The 18361-nt window shown below is 45.2% G+C and overlaps 1 protein-coding gene across 2 annotated transcripts in view; it reads right to left on the minus strand.

Annotated features, from left to right (window-relative positions):
- The window catches only part of TPD52 (tumor protein D52), a 40888-nt gene extending 26219 nt beyond the window's left edge, over window positions 1–14669 (minus strand). Inside the window, exons 1-2 of one of the 2 annotated variants that reach the window (XM_036406091.2) lie at window positions 14549–14623; window positions 6117–6198 (exon numbers count right to left, since the gene is read on the minus strand). In XM_036406091.2, coding sequence (XP_036261984.1) covers window positions 6117–6123 — 7 coding nt within the window. In that variant the 5' untranslated portion in view covers window positions 6124–6198; window positions 14549–14623. Of the gene's footprint in view, window positions 1–6116; window positions 6199–14548 lie in introns of both variants that reach the window. The other variant, XM_036406084.2, reaches the window with a different exon arrangement.
- Between the last annotated feature and the right edge of the window lie 3692 nt (window positions 14670–18361).

The raw sequence follows: 18361 nt of genomic DNA on the forward strand, positions 1-18361 counted from the left end.
CAAGCAAAGCTCCTCAGCCCAGAAAAAAGCTGATACAAAAGCTTCCAAACACATGTCAGTTCATCTAGAGATGTCACCTTGCCCTTCAGAAGCACTAGGAGAGTCACTTCTGCGCTCAGGACACAGTAATTTTTAGCACAAGCACACAAATCTCCCCAAAATAGTCAGAGCACACTAATCTTCACGTGAGCTTCCACAAAGGATCACACATAACACCAAAAGGAGTGACATTTTCTAGAAGTACTGCTAATTTTACCACACACAAGTCACTGGTTGCATGGTTAAGGTGCACTCCTGCTGTAGCCTGGCATCTTATTCTGCTATCGATAATAAAGATCAGCTTTTTGCTTAGCAATAATGGCAAACCACCAGATTTTTTCCCTTCTCAGGACTTTACTAAGTAAGTTTACGATTTTGACTTGTATTGTCAAACAAGTGTAATTACATAAAACTTAAAGCACAATTTCTCAAAGGCAAGCAACTGCAAGTAGCAAGCTGTATAGAAATCCTATTAACATTTCTGCTCTTGGCTTATCTGAGAGCATAGCATGAAATATCTGTGAAACTGTAAAACTCTGCCTAGTCAGCAGCAAAGTGCACTAGTATGATAAATTCACAGACATTTAGCCCCAGAAATGTTTCAGCTCATAAGAACCTGCTCCTGATCCCCCTTCTTCAACCAGTCAATTCACACCTTTAGACCAGTAACGGGCTTTGCTACAAACCCTTCAGAGAATCAGCCTGTTCATGAGGTACCTAAAAGCTGACAATGGACACTGAGCCAGTTACAGCTTATCCAAGCAGATAAGCCCATAATGAAGACAAGCCCTTATTATTCATCTACATTTCTCACACTGCAGAGTTTCAGTGCACCCTCCTAAACTTAAGGAAGTACAACCTAACAAAGCAGTGCTAATGGCACACCACCAGACTGCTGATATAAAGTACTTGTGCAGCAGATCACTATTACTGGGAATCTCTCACTTGAAAACCCAGAATAAGCTGTGTTGTTTTCCGTGCAGCACCAAACAAGACACATTACCTACTCCTTTACAGTCCAGCACTTTACCAGTCACCCATTCAACTGTGCAGTGCTTGAAGTGTCCTGTTCCAGATGGAGTGTGCCTGCTGCTTGCCCCTACTGCTAAATTCCACATCCAGCTGGGAGGCACCAATTCCTACAGTGCTTCCAAACAGATTTGGAGCAATAGCTATCACTACTTAAAGGATCTTGGACACATCCTGCCAGGCTTGCAAATTGGACAAACTCAGGATGTGGGCTTGAATACTTCTGCACTGCTCTTAATCTCATTTAACAGATAAGAGAGAGAATCCTTCAGCTGTGCATGCAGCAACCAGCAGCAATTCACTAACAAACCAACTGCACTGACCAGCTTTTCTTTCTAATATAATGCAGATAATGCATCAACCTTTAGATTATTATGACCACTGAAGTTGCCATTATATTAATAAGTACTCTGAGATTTTATCCAATTGATATGTCCTTGACTGACTTTTAATGCTGCTTGAGCTGAGTAAATCCTGTTAAGAGACATTTGCCCCTACTTCAAGTCACACTAGGACAGTAAATTAAATGAAACTGTTAGCCTAGAGAGATACTGCTGTCACATAAATCAACAGGCAGTCATAAAACACTAATCACTCCAAAAGCTGAAGGTGGCAAAGATAAGGGTCAAGCAAGTTTGTCCAGTGATGATTCCACAAAAAGACATAAAGCTTTAAAGGACTCCCAGGTCCTAGAAGATTTAAGCATACCTGCCTCTATGAGATCAGACTTCGGACATGAAATGCTACTTTTTGCTGCTGGGTGACATTACCAGGCAACCTGTATTTCCTTTTTAACAACCTACACAGGTCCAGATCATGAAAGTACTAATCTCTCAAGATTTCCAAGCAATATTAATATATTTATGCACCATCTAGTTGTGTTCCAGCCTATTCCATACAAAGGGAAGTTTTCCTAAATATCAGCATGCTTAGATAAGTGTCCAGCCTCCTCATTTATACTTCACAGCAAAGTAAGTAGAATGAGTTTAACCATTCATTTTACTGAAATATATGATAGTGGACAAAACTGGAAAGACCTATCTAATGCACAGAAAGTCAGGCAGGCAGTTTTCCTGATTCCGGTGCAGTTGATGTGATGAAAACTACAGGGGGAGGAAAGAAGTGCAAGTTTAAAGGAGAAAAGTTTGAAAGATATTGAGCTTCGTCACTAAAAGTAGACAGGAAATGAAAGAAAGGAAGGGGAGGAGGTGACTGGGGTTATTTTTAGTTTTATGTGGGTTTGGTTGTTTGTGGGTTTTTTATGTTGGGATTTGTGGTTGCGTATTTTTTTTTTTTTTTGTAAAGAAAGAACACCTCCACTGATTTTAGTAACCAGCTGCTCCAGAACTGCACTCTTCCACAAGTTGCCTCCTCCCAGTATTTGACCTGAAACAGAACATCAGTGCAAACTCCAAGAACAAAGCTTTACACTGTTATGTGAAATCTAAGTTTAGCATCACGCGCTATTGCACAAGCTAATTCACGACACAACTCATTTCACAACTGTAAATGTCAAGCAAAAAAAATACATATATTCATAGCCATTTGAGTACTGGTCATGCCCTAGCTTAATGGATCCACTGTGTTTAAAAGATTACTCTGGTAAACTTTTCAAGCTTTATGGCTAAGGACTGCTCTAGCTGGTACCCAGGTTATTGTTACATCAGATTTGGCACATCACAGCTCGACTATCAGCACAAAAACAACTCAAAATAACTCAGAGCTTAAATAGCTATGAATATATACTGCTAGTCCTCAGTTGTCAATCCACAAGTGTGCCCTGCAGCAGGGAGCTGTGATACAGCATTATTACTAAGAAGCCATCACATCCCTCAGAAATGCTGCTGGCACCACCTTGCATGAAGGGCAACGAAGGCCACTCCAGTAATATCACCTTGGAACAGGAAGACTAGAGAAGTTATTTTACTTTGCACTTGCTCTATCCTTAATTCATCAGTTTTCCCTTCTAAAAATATTAAAAGTTTTCTCAGCTCCTCTTGACAAAACACAGAGGTCTTGCTTTGACTTTTGTATCCGTCTTCTTGTATTTTCACTTTCTCAGAAGTATGAATAGGAAAACACTCTTCACTGGGGATGGGAGGGAAGTATGTTTTTGGGATTCACCAAGGTGAAGCTTAGTCTTGAATTGTAAATAAGAAACAGAAGCATACTAAAGACTTCATGTATCAGTGTGCTAACACAGAATGAAAGTCTGTACATTCATTCCAGTAAAGCTCTCCCTTTTGCCATTTATCCCAAAAACACTTCCTCACCACAGAGAAAGTACTCAGCACGTCACTCTGCTAATTCCGTTGACACAAGTTGTTTTCCTTCTTACACAATCTCCAGAAATCTGTCATGCCAAAAAACCTGCACAGTGACAGGCACAGAAGCCAATCGAAACCACTCAGCTTCAAAGCAGGAACTCCAACAGGTTTCACCTGCTACTGTTCAGAAATGTGCAGAAACTAATTCTCCCTGCTCACCACTGCTCATGAACCATAGTACTCATGTTCATCTGCAATTCACACACAAAGGCAGCAAAGCGGGATGCGCCAAATATCCTTTAAGGGTGGTGTATATTTCCCAGTTAAAGATTTGGTCAGTATCTGTGTTTTACCATAGAATGGTTTGGGTTGGAAGGCAACTCCAGTTCCCCTGCTAGGGACATCTTAAACTAGATCAGGTTGCTCAGAGCCCCGTACAGTGTTTCCATTGGACCTTTCAAACGTCCAGTGGACCACCAAAAACTTCCAATGTTTTGAGGAATCAAGCATCCACCACCTCTCTGGACAATCTTTTCCAGTGTTTCACCACCCTCATCATAAAAAATTTCTCTATATCTAGTCTGAAGCTACCCTCTCCTTCAGCTTAAAACAACTACCTCTTGTCCTATCACAACAGGTGCTGCTAAAAAGTCTGTTGCCATCTTTCTTATAAACCTCCTTCAACTACTGAAAGGCTGCAGTAAGATTTCCCTGGAGCCTTCTTTTCTCCAGGCTGAACAAGCTCATCTCTCTCAGCCTTTCCTCATATAATAGGTGTTCCACGCCTCCAATGATTTTTATGGCCCTCCTTTGAACTTGCTTCAACAGGTCCAAGTTTTTCCTGTTCTAGGGAGCACAGAACTGGACACAACACTCCAGGTGGGATCCCATGAGATCCAAGAAGAGGAACAGAATCCTCTCCCTTGACCAGCTGGCCACTGCTGCTTTTGATAAGGCCCAGGATGTGTTATGGCTTTCTGGGCTGCAAGTACACACTGTTGACTCATGTCCAGCTTTTCACACACCAGCACCAGCTCTCTCTGCAGGTGCTCTCAATCCCTTCATTCCCCTGCCTGCACTGATACCACAGGTTGCCATAACCCAGAATAATTTACAGGAACAAATTACACACCTAAGAGTGAGAACAACTTGCAGCTCAGAAGTTGGTGTTTTAAGCAATGCACCCAGAGGGGAGCATTAAGCAGAAGGCTCACCTACCATTGCAGCTGTGCTCTGAGAGCACCAACCACCTTCCCTGCAGCATTGATGGACTGTTAAAACCAAGTCCTCAAAACCATATTTGAACCTGAAGGATCCCCATACATACACCAGCAAAACCATGAAACTCCTGCTTCTTTACAGAAGTGCCTACTCTGTATTGTCCAACCAACCCAATCAGTGGGCAGTTAGTGCAGCCCAGCACACAGAGGCCACGTCCTGCAATACATGCAGCAACTCTCTGGGCCTTGTTATGTGCCTGGTGAGCAGCTGGCTTTGTCCTCCTTTGATATTAAACAAGTTTATATTGAAGGTCAGCACTGCTGGAAATGAATAATCAAGACTGTATTTGCAGTAGACCAATTTCTGCAGAAAAAGTCAACTGTTGGAGACACCACAATCCAAAACAAAATTCTTCTCCCTACACTAATCAGAGACTCCTCCAGAAAAACAAAAGGAACTAAGTTGACTGAGATTAACCTGAAGGGCAGGAAAGCAAAATTTGTTTGCATTTAAAAATCAAGACTATATTCAAAAAAGAGCACTGCACTATATTCAAATTCAGTCACTGCATTTCACTTTTCCCAAGAAGGATACTACTACCTGCTTAGTGTCTACACTAGTTCTGCTATATCAAGTTTTAACAAGTTCAATATAGAAAGCTCAAGTAGCAGTTCATAAAGTACAGACAGGTGTCTCTGTTGTACCTCATCATTTACTAGAAGTGCACTAAGAAATTCAAATGTATTTTAGGAAGGCTAATATTTAAGATTGATTGCTCTAAACAGTTATTTAAATGGTAGCAGCAACTGTTTATTCCTTCACCAGAGTTTTCAGGCAAGGAAGTTTAGAGTGGGTATCTAAAACACATCTTTACTGCAGTTAAGGACTGCTTTATTGGAGAAAATAACAGCAATGTTTCAGTCTTCCCCTCCTTCCAAATTATTGCACTTAAATCATATGACAGTAGCAGCCAGCTAGAAGTGCAGTAGAGTTTTTGGCAGTTAAACTACCTAAACAACAATTTCCATGATTGACAGGATCCCCCCAACAAGCTTGGGGCTGAAGTCCTCACGCACCCTGAACCAGGAGCTAGTGGAAAAAGGTACTGTGCAGGGATCCAACCATGCCTGAGCCCTGGAAGAAGTAGAGAGCCAGACCCACAATGTGCTCAGTCTTGTTCAACAAGAAGACCAGGGATGAACACCTGCTTGGCCAACAGCAGCACAGCACCAGTTTGCCATTTCAGACAACAAGAAGCTGAGGTTGTGACCTTCTTCAGATGTCCAGAGAGCTCTCCTTGGGGTCCTCTGCGGGAACTTCTGTTCCCTGTTGCTTCAAGCGTCTCCAGAGGTGGTGACACACCACACCACAATGCTCTGAACACAGCAGGTGGACCCATCCCTTTCTTGAGGGCCCATGACATACTTGGGATGCCAGAGCTGCACAGGGGCCCCTACATGTCATACTTGGGATACCAGAGCTGCACAGCACCTAGACAGTCTGCCCAGGCAACAGACAAAAGACTTCTCACAATTCAGAGCAGAAGAAGGTAAAACATACCTGCCATGCAGGCACCAGAGCAGTCTTAAGAGAAAGACAAGAAGTCATTTCAGGTCTTTCCTTTTACTCAAGAACAAACTCCCTGTTAAAAAAAAAAAAAAAACAGTTTTGGAACACAACACTTGCAAGTAGCTTGCTGAGGAGACGAAACAGAGCATGAATGGTGCTTTTATGAGCTCATAGCTCAAAGCAAAGCACATTGCAGTAAAACTGCCTGTTTTCCTGCTGCCAAGACAGTGACATCTGGCAAGAGGAAAGTCAATATTTAAATCAGGCTCCATTCCCACCCCATGCCTAGGCTGGTACTACTTCTGATGCTGAATGCACGTCAGCTGCTCAGCAAAGCCTCTTCAGGGACTGCCTGGTGCAGATTTTTGGTGCTATGGAAACAGCCTGCACAGCAGTGTGTGATCTGCTCACACACACCGAGCCTGTGTGTGTGCAGGCACAGAGCTAACCTCTGCAGCAGTAATCAAAGCAGCTCTCAGCAGTCAGCAGGGTAAAAACAGGGACTGATCTGGGGGCTTTCTCCTCTGCCTTCTCCTGCTTTTCAAGACTCCACAGATGTAGAGATGTAGGCAAAACACTTTTGAGATGTGCTGAAGGGATTTCTCTTCTGTGTAACAGTACAGACACTAGAGAGAAGGGTGCACTCCAGCCAGTGGGAGCTGTGCTCATTTCATAACCCACACCCTTCTTTTGAGTAGGAAGTACTGGTTCCTACTTAAAGGACAGCTTCTTTAAAGATGCTTCTAGGCAAGTCCTTGTACAGCCCCATTCCTGGGAACCTGTGTGAGGAAAAGCAAGGGACATCAAAACTCTGATGTACTCCTGCAGGGACTACAGGGTATCAGTAGATGCAGGTTCAATGAAATGGTCTTCTTCAAAGGCAGCCTGTCCTGGCAGCAGCTGCAAATGTCCATCACTATGTTATTCCCAGGGACTGGATTGCTGTAGAACAGCAATCAACATCAGACAGAGATGACTCGAGTAGAAGCATAAGGGGAGTTTCTTTCAAATTCTGCTATCCTGATCAAATTAATCAAGAGTTTCTAATGTCATGATGTGATAAATATTTAGGAGAGAACAGACAAAGAGACATGAGTAAGATCACTTATTGCTCATCTTGGTAGTAGTTTAATTAAAATATTTTAGGCAAAAAGTAAACAATGCAAAAGAGACACAAGCAACATCCCCAGTGCTCAGAACTGAAACACACAGCTTTGCCAGGCTAAGGAGCAGTTAAAAAACATTACTTACAAAGCTTTGTTTTCAATCTTTTTGAGTTTTTTCTCATGAACCAACATCACTGCCATACATGGAGTCCAATCCTAGCGAAGCACAGGAGGAGCACCTGTCTGAAAACACCAACTCCAGCCCAGGTTGCCCCCCTTGGCACATCTTTTCATCTCTGTCTGCACTTCCCTCTAGCTGCTAGACAAGGGAAAGCTAAACAGGAAAAATACCTGTTCTTCTGCCTCTGCTTGCCTAACACATCACCCCCAGCAAGCTGCAGGTGCTCCCCAGCCTCTTTGTTACTCCACAGTACAACACAGGCATTGCTAGTGACAGGACATCAGCTTTGAGCCAAGCTTGCAAGGCCCCAGGACTAGAGACTTGTCAGGCTTGCTCTGTTTCTACCCTTCTTAATTTGCCTGTGGGTTTGTTTTTCTTGGTGTGTCTCAGAGTACAGACACAGAATGCGAGAATACAGGCATGGAACAAGTAAGGGAGCACAGAGCTGACAGTGGAAATCCCATGGCTGTAAGAAAGTCATCAGTCACCTGGTGGAAATGTGCAGTTGGACAAAACTATTTTAGAGATAACAGAGAACAAAGGAATGATATCTAGCATATATAAAAGGCACTTTCTGTAATAGCTTTGGATGAAACACAGAGCTTGCAAAGCCATGAAAGAAACAGCAGATATGTAAAAAGCAAACATAACAGAAGGATTCTAGTGGACCCTGCAGTGAGGAAGAAACCACCACCATCCTATTCCTCCGAGAAAAGGAGTCACAATATGACAACTTGCTCTAATACCCCTGCCACCGCCAAAATGATACTAACAGTCTCAGAAGCCAGGGGAAGGATGAGTAAACCACCAAGAAAAAGGTGCAGAAACTAAGTTTGTATGTTAGCTTTATTATTACTAAGACTTCATCTGCATAATAGTCTTTTTCTAAACTAATTATTGAATTAGGCTGCTAAAATTTCAATCACACTAACAATAAACAGGTTTTCTTTCCATGTACACACACAAAAAGTGTGCTTACTCTTTACCTATGAAGTTTTTAAGCACAGTACACATTTGTTGTTCTTCTGGGAGGCTACAAGCAGGAGAGGGGCAGTTTAGAAGCCTGTCACTCCAAACCACATGTGTCAAAGCACGTCTGTCAGACCTCAGTTCTGCAGAAAAGGGAGCATTCCAGGCTTGGCCAAGGCAGCATTTGCTGGGCCACTCCATGTCAGTCAGCATCCAAGGACACTCACTGCTCTGCTCTCACACTCTGGAATAGAGAAGTCAGCTTGCGAAACAGGAAAGCTGCCTCTTTCAGTGACAGCATTCACACCACAGCAGTAGTGCTGGCTTCTCTCCAGATAGCATCAATCCACCCCTTTCTGCTCAGGAGCAACCAACAGCACAGTGAGCATTTTTCCACACACCAGCATTCGCTAGCAGCCAGTGCTGTGCTGCTTCCCCTACCCCACCCAGGGACAAGTGGCTGCAGACTCCTGCAGGGGTACGTGAACTAGCACTAGCAGAAAATCCATACAGCCATCTACACCTCTGCCAGAAAGAAGTGTTTTCACAGCACAGCAAGGATACCCCAGACCAGTTAGCCTGACTCATGGTATCATCCTGCCAAACAGCCAAAGCCAACACACAGCTATATATTCTTTCACTTCTGCTCCCTTAACTGGAGGCAGAGGAAAAGGAGGAAGACAAGTAAGAGGAAAAGGCAGGAGTGCCACTGAACCTTCAGGAGAGATCCAGATTAGAAAGTTCTGCGTAGCTGAACTGTTACTGCAGCCCTTTTCAAAAGAGAAGGCTTGCAGTAGGAAGCCTGTCCTCCAATACAAGGTTTTTGAGTGAAGGTTCCCAGTCACTCTGGCTAACACACCCAAATATGAGCAATTCTGAAGACACTCTCCACCTTTAACAGGAGAGAAAGCTGTCCCTCTGGAGACTTAAATTGAAGCTGATACAGAGTGACTGTGTTGGCTGAACAAGAGCATTTCAATTTAGTGCTTAATCTCACTTAATGCTTGCTTTCCCTTTCAGTCACCCTTTGTTTGACATTTTTCTGCTTACTCACTGCAGGATATTAAAAGAACAAGGCTAAACACCTCCCTTCCTCCATACAGGAAATCTCAAATTAGAAGTGCCCATATTACAAAGACTCCAGTGAAGGCAACAGTGGGGCCATCATTCTCCTACCTGGAGCATCTTTAAAAAGCACAAAAACCCCACACCTATCAGGTGTCTGCTGCACAGGGCTCAGCAAACGAAACTGTTGCTCTCTGCTATTAAATTAAGAAGGAGGATTATTTTCTTTTGAAAATTGGTCAAGAAACATTGACTTTCAAAAACACTCCCTGCACTGTATCTGCTGCCATGGAAACATCACTTTTTGAAGAGATATAGCACATATCCTCTCTTACCTGCAGCAATGTCCAGCACCCTCAGGAATCAGCAATCCACAAACAGCTCACTGATTTTACATGGCAAATCTAGGCCCTTGTTTTCCTACAAGACTTCTCTGTACTGGCTGAGGGACTTCCTGCCAATAAAAACTGGCAGAATATCTTCCTGTTAAAGGAGCAAACAGTTGTGAAGAAACAGTTGTGAAGAAAATTGTAAAGGACAAAGCCTTTACAATTCTCAGGTAGCCAAAGCAGTTTTTTGGATGTCCTTACCCAGTAGGGTCAGTGCATGGCAGAAAGCATCAGAAGCCCCAAGACCCACTTCCTTTATCACCCAGCTCCTCCTGGCACTATACTGACATCTGGCTCACAAAGCAGAAGTTGTTAGTCAAAGGCTGCTGTATTCAGCAGCTGTAGAAGACACGGGGAAAAAATGTACATACAAGATAGACAGGAGCATGAATAGAGATATGAATGAATTAAAAATGAATAGAGATAACATTCCCAAGGCTGAGTAGCAGAGTATGTGGTTACTGACAGCCCCTGCAGATGGAAGGGGCTGTGCTCTGCAGCCTCCAAGCACAGTTCATAGCAGCTCAACAGCACTCATGCCCAGGCCAGGAGAGGTGCTAACATATGGCAGTCAACTTTCAGCCATGAAAACCAGCTGTTCCCACTTCACCCACAAAACATCCAGATCAAGCAGAGCAAGGCACTTCTTCAGCCTCCACCAGCACATTGTTAAACCAAAGCCAAGTTGCAGTGCTTAATTTTAGGCCAGAAATGTCAGCCTGAGCCTCCGAGGCCTCCCATTGCTTTGGTGGGCATTCACAGTGGGAGAAAGGGGGAACTCGTGGGCTGCTTCAAAGTGTGGGAAACTGGAATAAAAAGGAATTGCATCAGTTTCATGTTGGATTTTAAAAGCCCCAAGCAGTTACAGCTTGGCCTCATTGGAGGATCAAAGGATCCTCCTTTGCTAAGCTTTCCCTGTACCAAAAGGGTGAGAGCAGACCTTATTCTGCCTGAGTGAAGGACTGTATTGATTGCTTGGGATAGCAGTCATTGTAGGGAATAGGGAAAAAGATCCCTGTATACCACAAGCAAGAGACTCTTTCCACAGTTGGAGCACTGGGCTGGCCCCTTCCCCATACCCTCCTGAAGTGGGTGTGAGTATGAATGAAGAGCTCAAGTTACCCTGCAATGCTACAGCACTGCAGAGGGCAGGAACAGCTGACACTGCTCCAGCCTCCAGCTGCCCACCCAACAGCTGTGCATCAGCTGCTGCAGCGTCCCTCCAACACAGCACACTGATCCCCCACATTTCTGTACCTCATTCATGCACTGGCTGAGAGAGGAGGACAGCAATGCCATCAATCTATGTAATGCCACCTCACTGCATCAGGATCCTCAGCCTGAGACAGAACAGGTTTTCCCCACCAATACAGTTTTTCTTGCAAAAGAAATGAAAGCCTGCTGCTGTTCAAGGGACCTTACTCATGTAACTCTTCTGATATTTCTACTATCTTCAAGTCACTGTTACAGACACTCAGCTCAGTGAAATCATTCTTTCTTTGCAGTTCCCACAACAGCTGCCCACTTGTATTTACTTACAAGTGTTTGATTTCACAATTGAACATTAAGTGAAAAAAAAAATCCTACCTACAGTACTGCAAGTACCTAGTGATAAGAAAACAAATAAAGCAGTAGGAAAAGGTGCAGCTTTGTCCAATAGGACAATGGGGGAAACCTTGTCCTACTGCCAGCAACAAGTTCTTTCTGCACAAAAAAGAATTTTAAAGTCCATTTTGTCAGCCCCAACAGTGCAAGTCAAGGCTACAGGAAAAGAAAGGCTTACATAGTCTCTCAAGAAATCACATGTAGTGTTTTGGGACTCCTTTTAAGTACCACAAAAGCCTGAAGATTTTGAAAGACACCAGATTACATAAGTGAAGTGTTGCTGAAGCATAAGAGGAACCCCTGAACACAAGACTGGAGATGGATCATCAGTTACCAGATAACTGTGCTGTGGTGCATGTGTTTGTGAGACTGCTCAGTGGCACAGTCTCCTCATTCAGAACACTGCTTCCACTGCAGGGGCAGCTTCATCCTTATTTTTCCACTGGTAAACTGTACCAGCACCAACAGTAACAGTGGCAAGTCAGAGAGAGACTCATTTTGCAAGGAAAATCAGGTGTGGTTGTGGTTTGGTTGTTTTGCTTTCTTTTGGTGGGGGAGAGTAGGGAGGAAGAGGGGTCAGCAGCATCTTTGTGAAAGCACAACTGCAGTTATTAATCTATTCAGCAACTAAGTCCATACAGTGAATCAGATTTTTGTTCATGACAAGTTAAAGCAACAGAACAAGGGACTCCTCATCTCAGGATAATATTATATCCATTTGGCTTGAGCTGACACTACCGCTTTGGTGCCCGTAATCACAGAGCAAGAGACTCTGAGTGTTTGGAGACCCATTTCCAGAGCTGTTGGAGTGCACTGAGAATCACATGGAGCCATCCAGCCAGTCCAAATATCCCTTCACTGAAAACAAAGACACTTCAAGTGAAAAGTTGCTCATTGATTCTGATGCTAGGCTAGGAACAACATTTTAAGTACTGCTACCAAACATGACTGCTCAAGAGAAAGGAGAGACTTAAGCAAGGTTCTACAGCTGGAGCATTACCCTTGTCTAGTTTGGCTGCAGTCTTGACCATAACCTAGATTTTCTTCCTACCTCCTAATTACCACTATCTGAGAAAGCTGTCACCATAACAACAGAGTGCAACCTCTGGCTCGCAATTTTAAACAAATAATTTCTGTTTGGGAGTGGTAATCCAGAATGTTTATGCAGGCACCAGAGACAGGACCTGATGGCCTGGACTTTAACCATATATGTTGGCTTTAGTGAGTAATAATATTTTATCATCAAGCAGTTTCCAATGTAAGCACTCCAGTTTGCCAAGAAAGGTGGTCCTTGACGTCTAACTGGCAGGGTATTAGAAGCCTTTAATTAACTGGCACAAGTGTGTTGACTATTCAAGACTTTCCCACCATACCTGCAGATCTCCATGAAGAGAAAACAGCATAATCACTCCAAAAAGAAGGCAGAGGAAGAAGGTGTTGCACCATGTTTGCTCTGTAACAGTCCCTTACATCACACTAGGTACACTATTCTGACAAACATCCTGAGGTGTAATACCCTCTTTGTACAAAGCAATTTATAACAGAAATGAGTACAACAGCAAAACAAGCCTCTAGTAAGTGTCAGGACTGTCACTAAAGTTTTTCAGAAGATCATGTTATTTTACCCTTCTTGCCCATCATTAGTTGTTTAAAACCCTGCAGTTGCAATAAAGACCTCTGCCTTTTTTATAGGAGACCCTCAAGAGCTTTGAGACAACTACTGAAATCAGTTTTAATGCTCCTGCAGCTGGAATTAAAATTCTGAAGCAACTGACAGTTGTGCTATTTTCTGGCACAATTCTGTTAGTTGGTGCCCAAGAATAGGGTTTGGGGGCTGTTTTCTTTCCTTTTTTGGGGAAGTTTGGTGGGTTTTTTTGTTTGTTTTGTTTTTAATTTATACTTATATTGAAGACAGACACATCACTTCAAAATGGTTGAAGGAACCTCTCTGAGGTGATTCAGCCCCTCACCAGATTACCTTCTGCTCAGGCAGAGATAGCCTGACCTTTTCTGTAAATACAGAGAAACTCAGAAGGCATTGTTAATTGTACAAGTGTACTACACAATCCTCAAAACCCTTAACTGGGAGCAAATCAAGGCTGGCACCTGCTCAGCTGGCAGAGCACAGAGCTTGACCATGGCAGAGTATGGGGTACATTCCCAGCAGCTCCTGCACTTCCAACATCCCAGCTGCCACAAGTGCAGGCTTCCTGCTATCCCCAGCATGCCAAGCAGGAAAACCCTGAATGAAATCAGCCCAAGGGCACAGACACCGAGCTGGGCCAAGCAGCCCTGCCAGCTTACCGCAGGTAACTTAGTGACCCCAGCCTGCCCTACCTCGTCTAGAGGAGAGCAGCTGGCCTGTCAGTACCACACCATATAAAAGGCTCCAACTGATTCATGAATGGTATTACATTCATAAATGTAACACACTTCTGTGGGATAAGCCTATACACCAAGAGAACGTGCTTTGCTTGCGTTCATGGCAGTTTCCATCAGGGCACCAACTATTGTCTTGGGCAAGCAGTCCCAAGGTTTTTGGGTTCCAATAAACCATGAAGTTTTAGGAAGGCAGGCAGGACACCAGTCTTCCCGGGCAAAATGCACACCAGTGAAGCACCACAGAGGCGCCGGCCCTGCTGCCGCTCAGCGGCCGAGGGACAGCTGCCCAAACAGCTGCCAGCTGTGGAACAACCCCGGCTCGAGAGAATTAAAAGGGAACAAACCCTGCGCACAGCGCTGGTCAATCGAAAGTTGCACACTCGTATAATGGAAGAGCTTTACTTTTACTGCAGGGTGAAAGCAGAAAGTTTATTGTGCCCGCGAAGCGCCGCGGGAAGGCCGGGACGCGCTGCCCGTGCATCCGCGGCTGGGGGCGGCCGGCAGCCGCCCCGCGCTCCGCCGCCCGGCCCCGGTTCCGCATTTCCCGAGCCGATGGCCGGCACAGCCTTGCCCAGGCCGCGGGCAGCGCCTTCCGCACCGCCCCGGCCGCAGCGCTGCCCGGCCCGGCTGGACAGGGCTGAGCAGGGCAGGTCCGGGCCGAGCAGCGAGGGCTGCGAGAGCCACCGCCGGCCCCGCCGCGCCGGCAGCGCCCCACCCCCGCCCTACCTTGGTCCCTCGGGGGCTCCATGGCGGCCCCGCGCCCGTCCCGGTGCCCGTCGCGGCTGCCCCAGCCCGGCTCGGCTCGGCTCGACGCCCGCCCCCGCCTGGGTGGCAGCGGAGGCACCGCCCGTGCCCGCGGGGCGGGGCCCGCCCGTCACTCAGCGGCGCGGCCCGCCCAGGTGAGCGAGCGCCGCCCGCCCCGCCCCGCCCCGCCCCGCCCCGCACAGGTGAGCGCGGCGCGGCCCGCACGGGGGAGCCGCCCCGAGCCTGCCCCTGGTCAGACCCTCAGCGGCTGTACCCTGGCTCCAGGGCAGCGCCTGGCTCTGCAGTGCTGCTGCACCTCGGCGTGTGCGGGCTGACACCGCGTGGCACCGGCTCGGTGCGGAGAGGCACAACCAACCTGCTGCCCGCAGCTGGTGAGACGGGCAGGAGGAAGCTGCCACCGAAGAGATCCAGTTCACAGAATTAGTTAGGTTAGATAAGATCTCTGAGGTCAACGAGTCCAACCTATGACCAAACACCCGCTTGTCAACCAGACCATACCACCAAGTGCCAAATCCAGTCTTTGCTTAAACACCTCCAGAGACAGGGACTCCATCACCTCCCTGAGCAGCCCATTCCCATGTGTAATCTCCCTTTCAGTGAGAGAGTTCTTCCTAATGTCCAACCTAAACCACCCTAAGCTTAAGACTGTCTCATCTTGTCCTGCTGCTTATTGCCTGGCACAAGAGGCAGATTTCCACCCGGCCACAAACTACTTTCAGGTGGTCATAGAGAGTGATCAAATCACCCCTGAGCCTCCCTTTCTTCAGGCTAAACAACCCCAGCTTCCTCAGCCATTCCTCACAAGACTTGTGCTCCAGACCCTTCTCCAGCTTTTGTCCTTCCCTGGACATGCCCCAGCACCTTTGTGTGGCTGTGGAATCTTCCTTCTGGTTGTATATCAAAATATACCCACCCACACAAATTGTTGCATTACAGAAGTTAAACTGTGATTTTATTCTCACTTTAGAGATTGCCTTGCAAGACTCACTAGCATTTACACTAGGCAAGCTAATAGCTGTGGCTGCCTTAAAGAGACTTCAGCAGCTGAAGAGAAAACCAACAACTGCTCCAGCTGCAATCCTAGCTGCAATCACAGCTCTTTCTATTAAAATATCATTAAGTGCAGAGTTTTCATTATGCATTTTGACCAGCAGGCTGCCTTACTGAGAATATTAAGCTACCAAATAGATCTTTGCTTCACCCTTTTCAAATCCCTGGCCTTGACATCTATGGATTTGATTGCTTTAAAAGATCAATGTTTGTGCAGAATGAGCAGCAAGGCCTCCATGGCAGGGCTGTGTGAATAGCCAAATTGTCCCCAGCGGTTCAGCAAGCACAGTCACATGCTAAAGCAGAGCACAATAGAGAGTCATGAGGTGCCAACTCAGAATGTCCTTGCTTTGGATAACAAACAGCGGCAGCAAATCCAGGTAGTTTTCGATCCACAAGGCAGCTGAGGAATGTGAGCTTTTCCTAGGGAAAAGGAAAGCATGTTTATATTCTAGGATATGCATAGTTGCAGCAGGAGGTTGTTAGAGTGATGCTGTGAAAATAGGGAGTCATTCAGAATGTACCCTGCATGTTTATATTTTTTCCCCAGATATATGACTCAACAGAAATTCATCCCACATATCTCAGATATGTTTTATGGCAGTTTCAAAAAATAAATTCAAATAGATATTTGAGAGACTACATCTGCTTCTATTAAAAAAAACAAAACAAAACAAAACAAACAAAAAACCCAGATGTTTTTCCCCTACAGTACTCCACTTGAAGTCCTAAGCTTTCCCACTGACCAGCTGATATGTGATACATTATCTGTAATCACAATGGAAGAATATCAGTACAAATAAAATTTGCCCTCCTTTGCAGGGACTTTCACTATCAGCAGGCTTGGCAGCTCTGAAATGCCTATGAAGAACCAACTTGCAGAGCAGTGAAGCTGTCAGCATCTCACTGCCTCTTGTAGGGGAAGGGACATTTCATTAGCATGTCCATAAAAGCAAGAGCTAGCCATCAGGAAAGGACTGCTACCTGGAGAGCTGATTCAGTACCCTCTGGTAGTGGCACTCCCACCATCCCACCTCAGTCTGGGTAGAGCAGAGCACTGCTGAGTCACTCACCACCCACCCAGCTGAGGAACACCCTGTTCAATGCAAGTGCAGCCTGAACGAATGGTTTTGCTCCCAGTTGGCTGAACTCAGTGTCTAAGCTTAGAAATATTCTCTTCCCAGTCCTGCTGGATACTGTGCTGCTCAATTTCCCCAGCAGCTGTGGCCCTCTCACAGTAGCAATGGGACTACATGTGATACTAGATCCTAAGTAGGTCCCCAGCTGTCCTGCCCAGAAAAAATTTAGATACAAGAGACACAGTCAAACCCACCATCTGCAAATACAATGATGTATTGCCTTTTTACTCATTGTCCTGAGTAGCAAGGAGATGGAATTGTAACAAGCATCTATTACTCAAACTGAAGCCTGTTAGAAGGTATATGAATGTTGCCTACAGGCTCCAATTATGAGCACAGGACATAAACCCATGAACTTAGAAGAAAAGACTGCATCTGTCCTGAAGGTTCTGTTGTGTCTATGAAAAAGGACAGAGGTGTAGGACAATGGGACTGGGGGTGTACCGAGCTCAGTTTCTTGTTTTCTCCAATCACTTATAACAAATAAAAACAAACACATGCATGTATAGCAGCCTGGTCTAGTGGAAGGTGTCCTTGTCTGCTTTAGTGGGGTTGGAACTAGATGATCTTTAAGGTCCCTTCCATGCCAAGCTGTTTTAGGATTCTCTAGAAGGCAAGCCTATTAGAACTTTGAATCACCTAAATACAGGACTTGAAAATACTTAGTCCTGAGTGGTATTGGGCCTGTCCCGTGCAAGGAATGTTTATTGCCAGGGAATATGAGTAGAGCAGCAAACACAGAAACACCTGACATTATGGCTGCATGTCACATTTCATTTCCCACTCACGACTCTGGAGCCTTCCCAGCATTCTGCCCTACTGATAGGCTTGGTCTCCCACTGGTGAGTGTCAGTGTCACCACTGGTGGTGGTGTCAGAGCCCAGTTTTAAAATATATTCCCCCTAGATCAGCTGTTTATTGAAAATAACTGGCAAGGCAGTCAGAAGTGAATAAAGACCAAGGTGTCAAAGAATTAATACTGCTAAAGTGAATGTATATTGAAGAATATACATTTAAGAGTAACTTACTGTGGAAGAGGCTAACAGCAGGCCTGTTAGCTAAAGGAGTGAGAAGAAGCTGAGAAGTAAGAAGAAGCTGATAAGGAGCTCTCTCCAAGGCTGTAACCAAGGAGACCCGAGAGAAGAAAGATAAGAGAACCATGCAGCTGGACGAAGCATTTTTAGAAAGTTAGTTGAAGTCACTATAACTTCTCACCAATAGTATTATGTTGACTTATTGTGGCCAATAGTAAAGATAAAAGAAGCATAAACAATTGGAAAGTGTATAAAAGTCAGCCATGTTCAATAATAAAGTGTTGCCAACTGAGACTGCTTGTGGTCTTCTGCTTTGTGTTGTGACTGCCTTGACAGCCACAACTTACTTACATTTTGTTTCAAAATGCAGCAAAAGGGCACCATTGGCTTAGCTTCTTTCAAAGCCTGGAATGATTTTATTAAGCTAAACCTCTGTTCAACTACCTCTTCTAGGTAGAGAATGACGCCCTTAGCTCCCTTAAACCTGTCCCAGGCTCAAGAGGAAGTACTCTGCCTCAGGATCATGTGGCAGAACATCCAGGGTTCATGTT

Source organism: Molothrus ater, chromosome 1 (assembly GCF_012460135.2).
Source record: "Molothrus ater isolate BHLD 08-10-18 breed brown headed cowbird chromosome 1, BPBGC_Mater_1.1, whole genome shotgun sequence".
Taxonomy (NCBI): Eukaryota; Metazoa; Chordata; class Aves; order Passeriformes; family Icteridae; genus Molothrus; species Molothrus ater.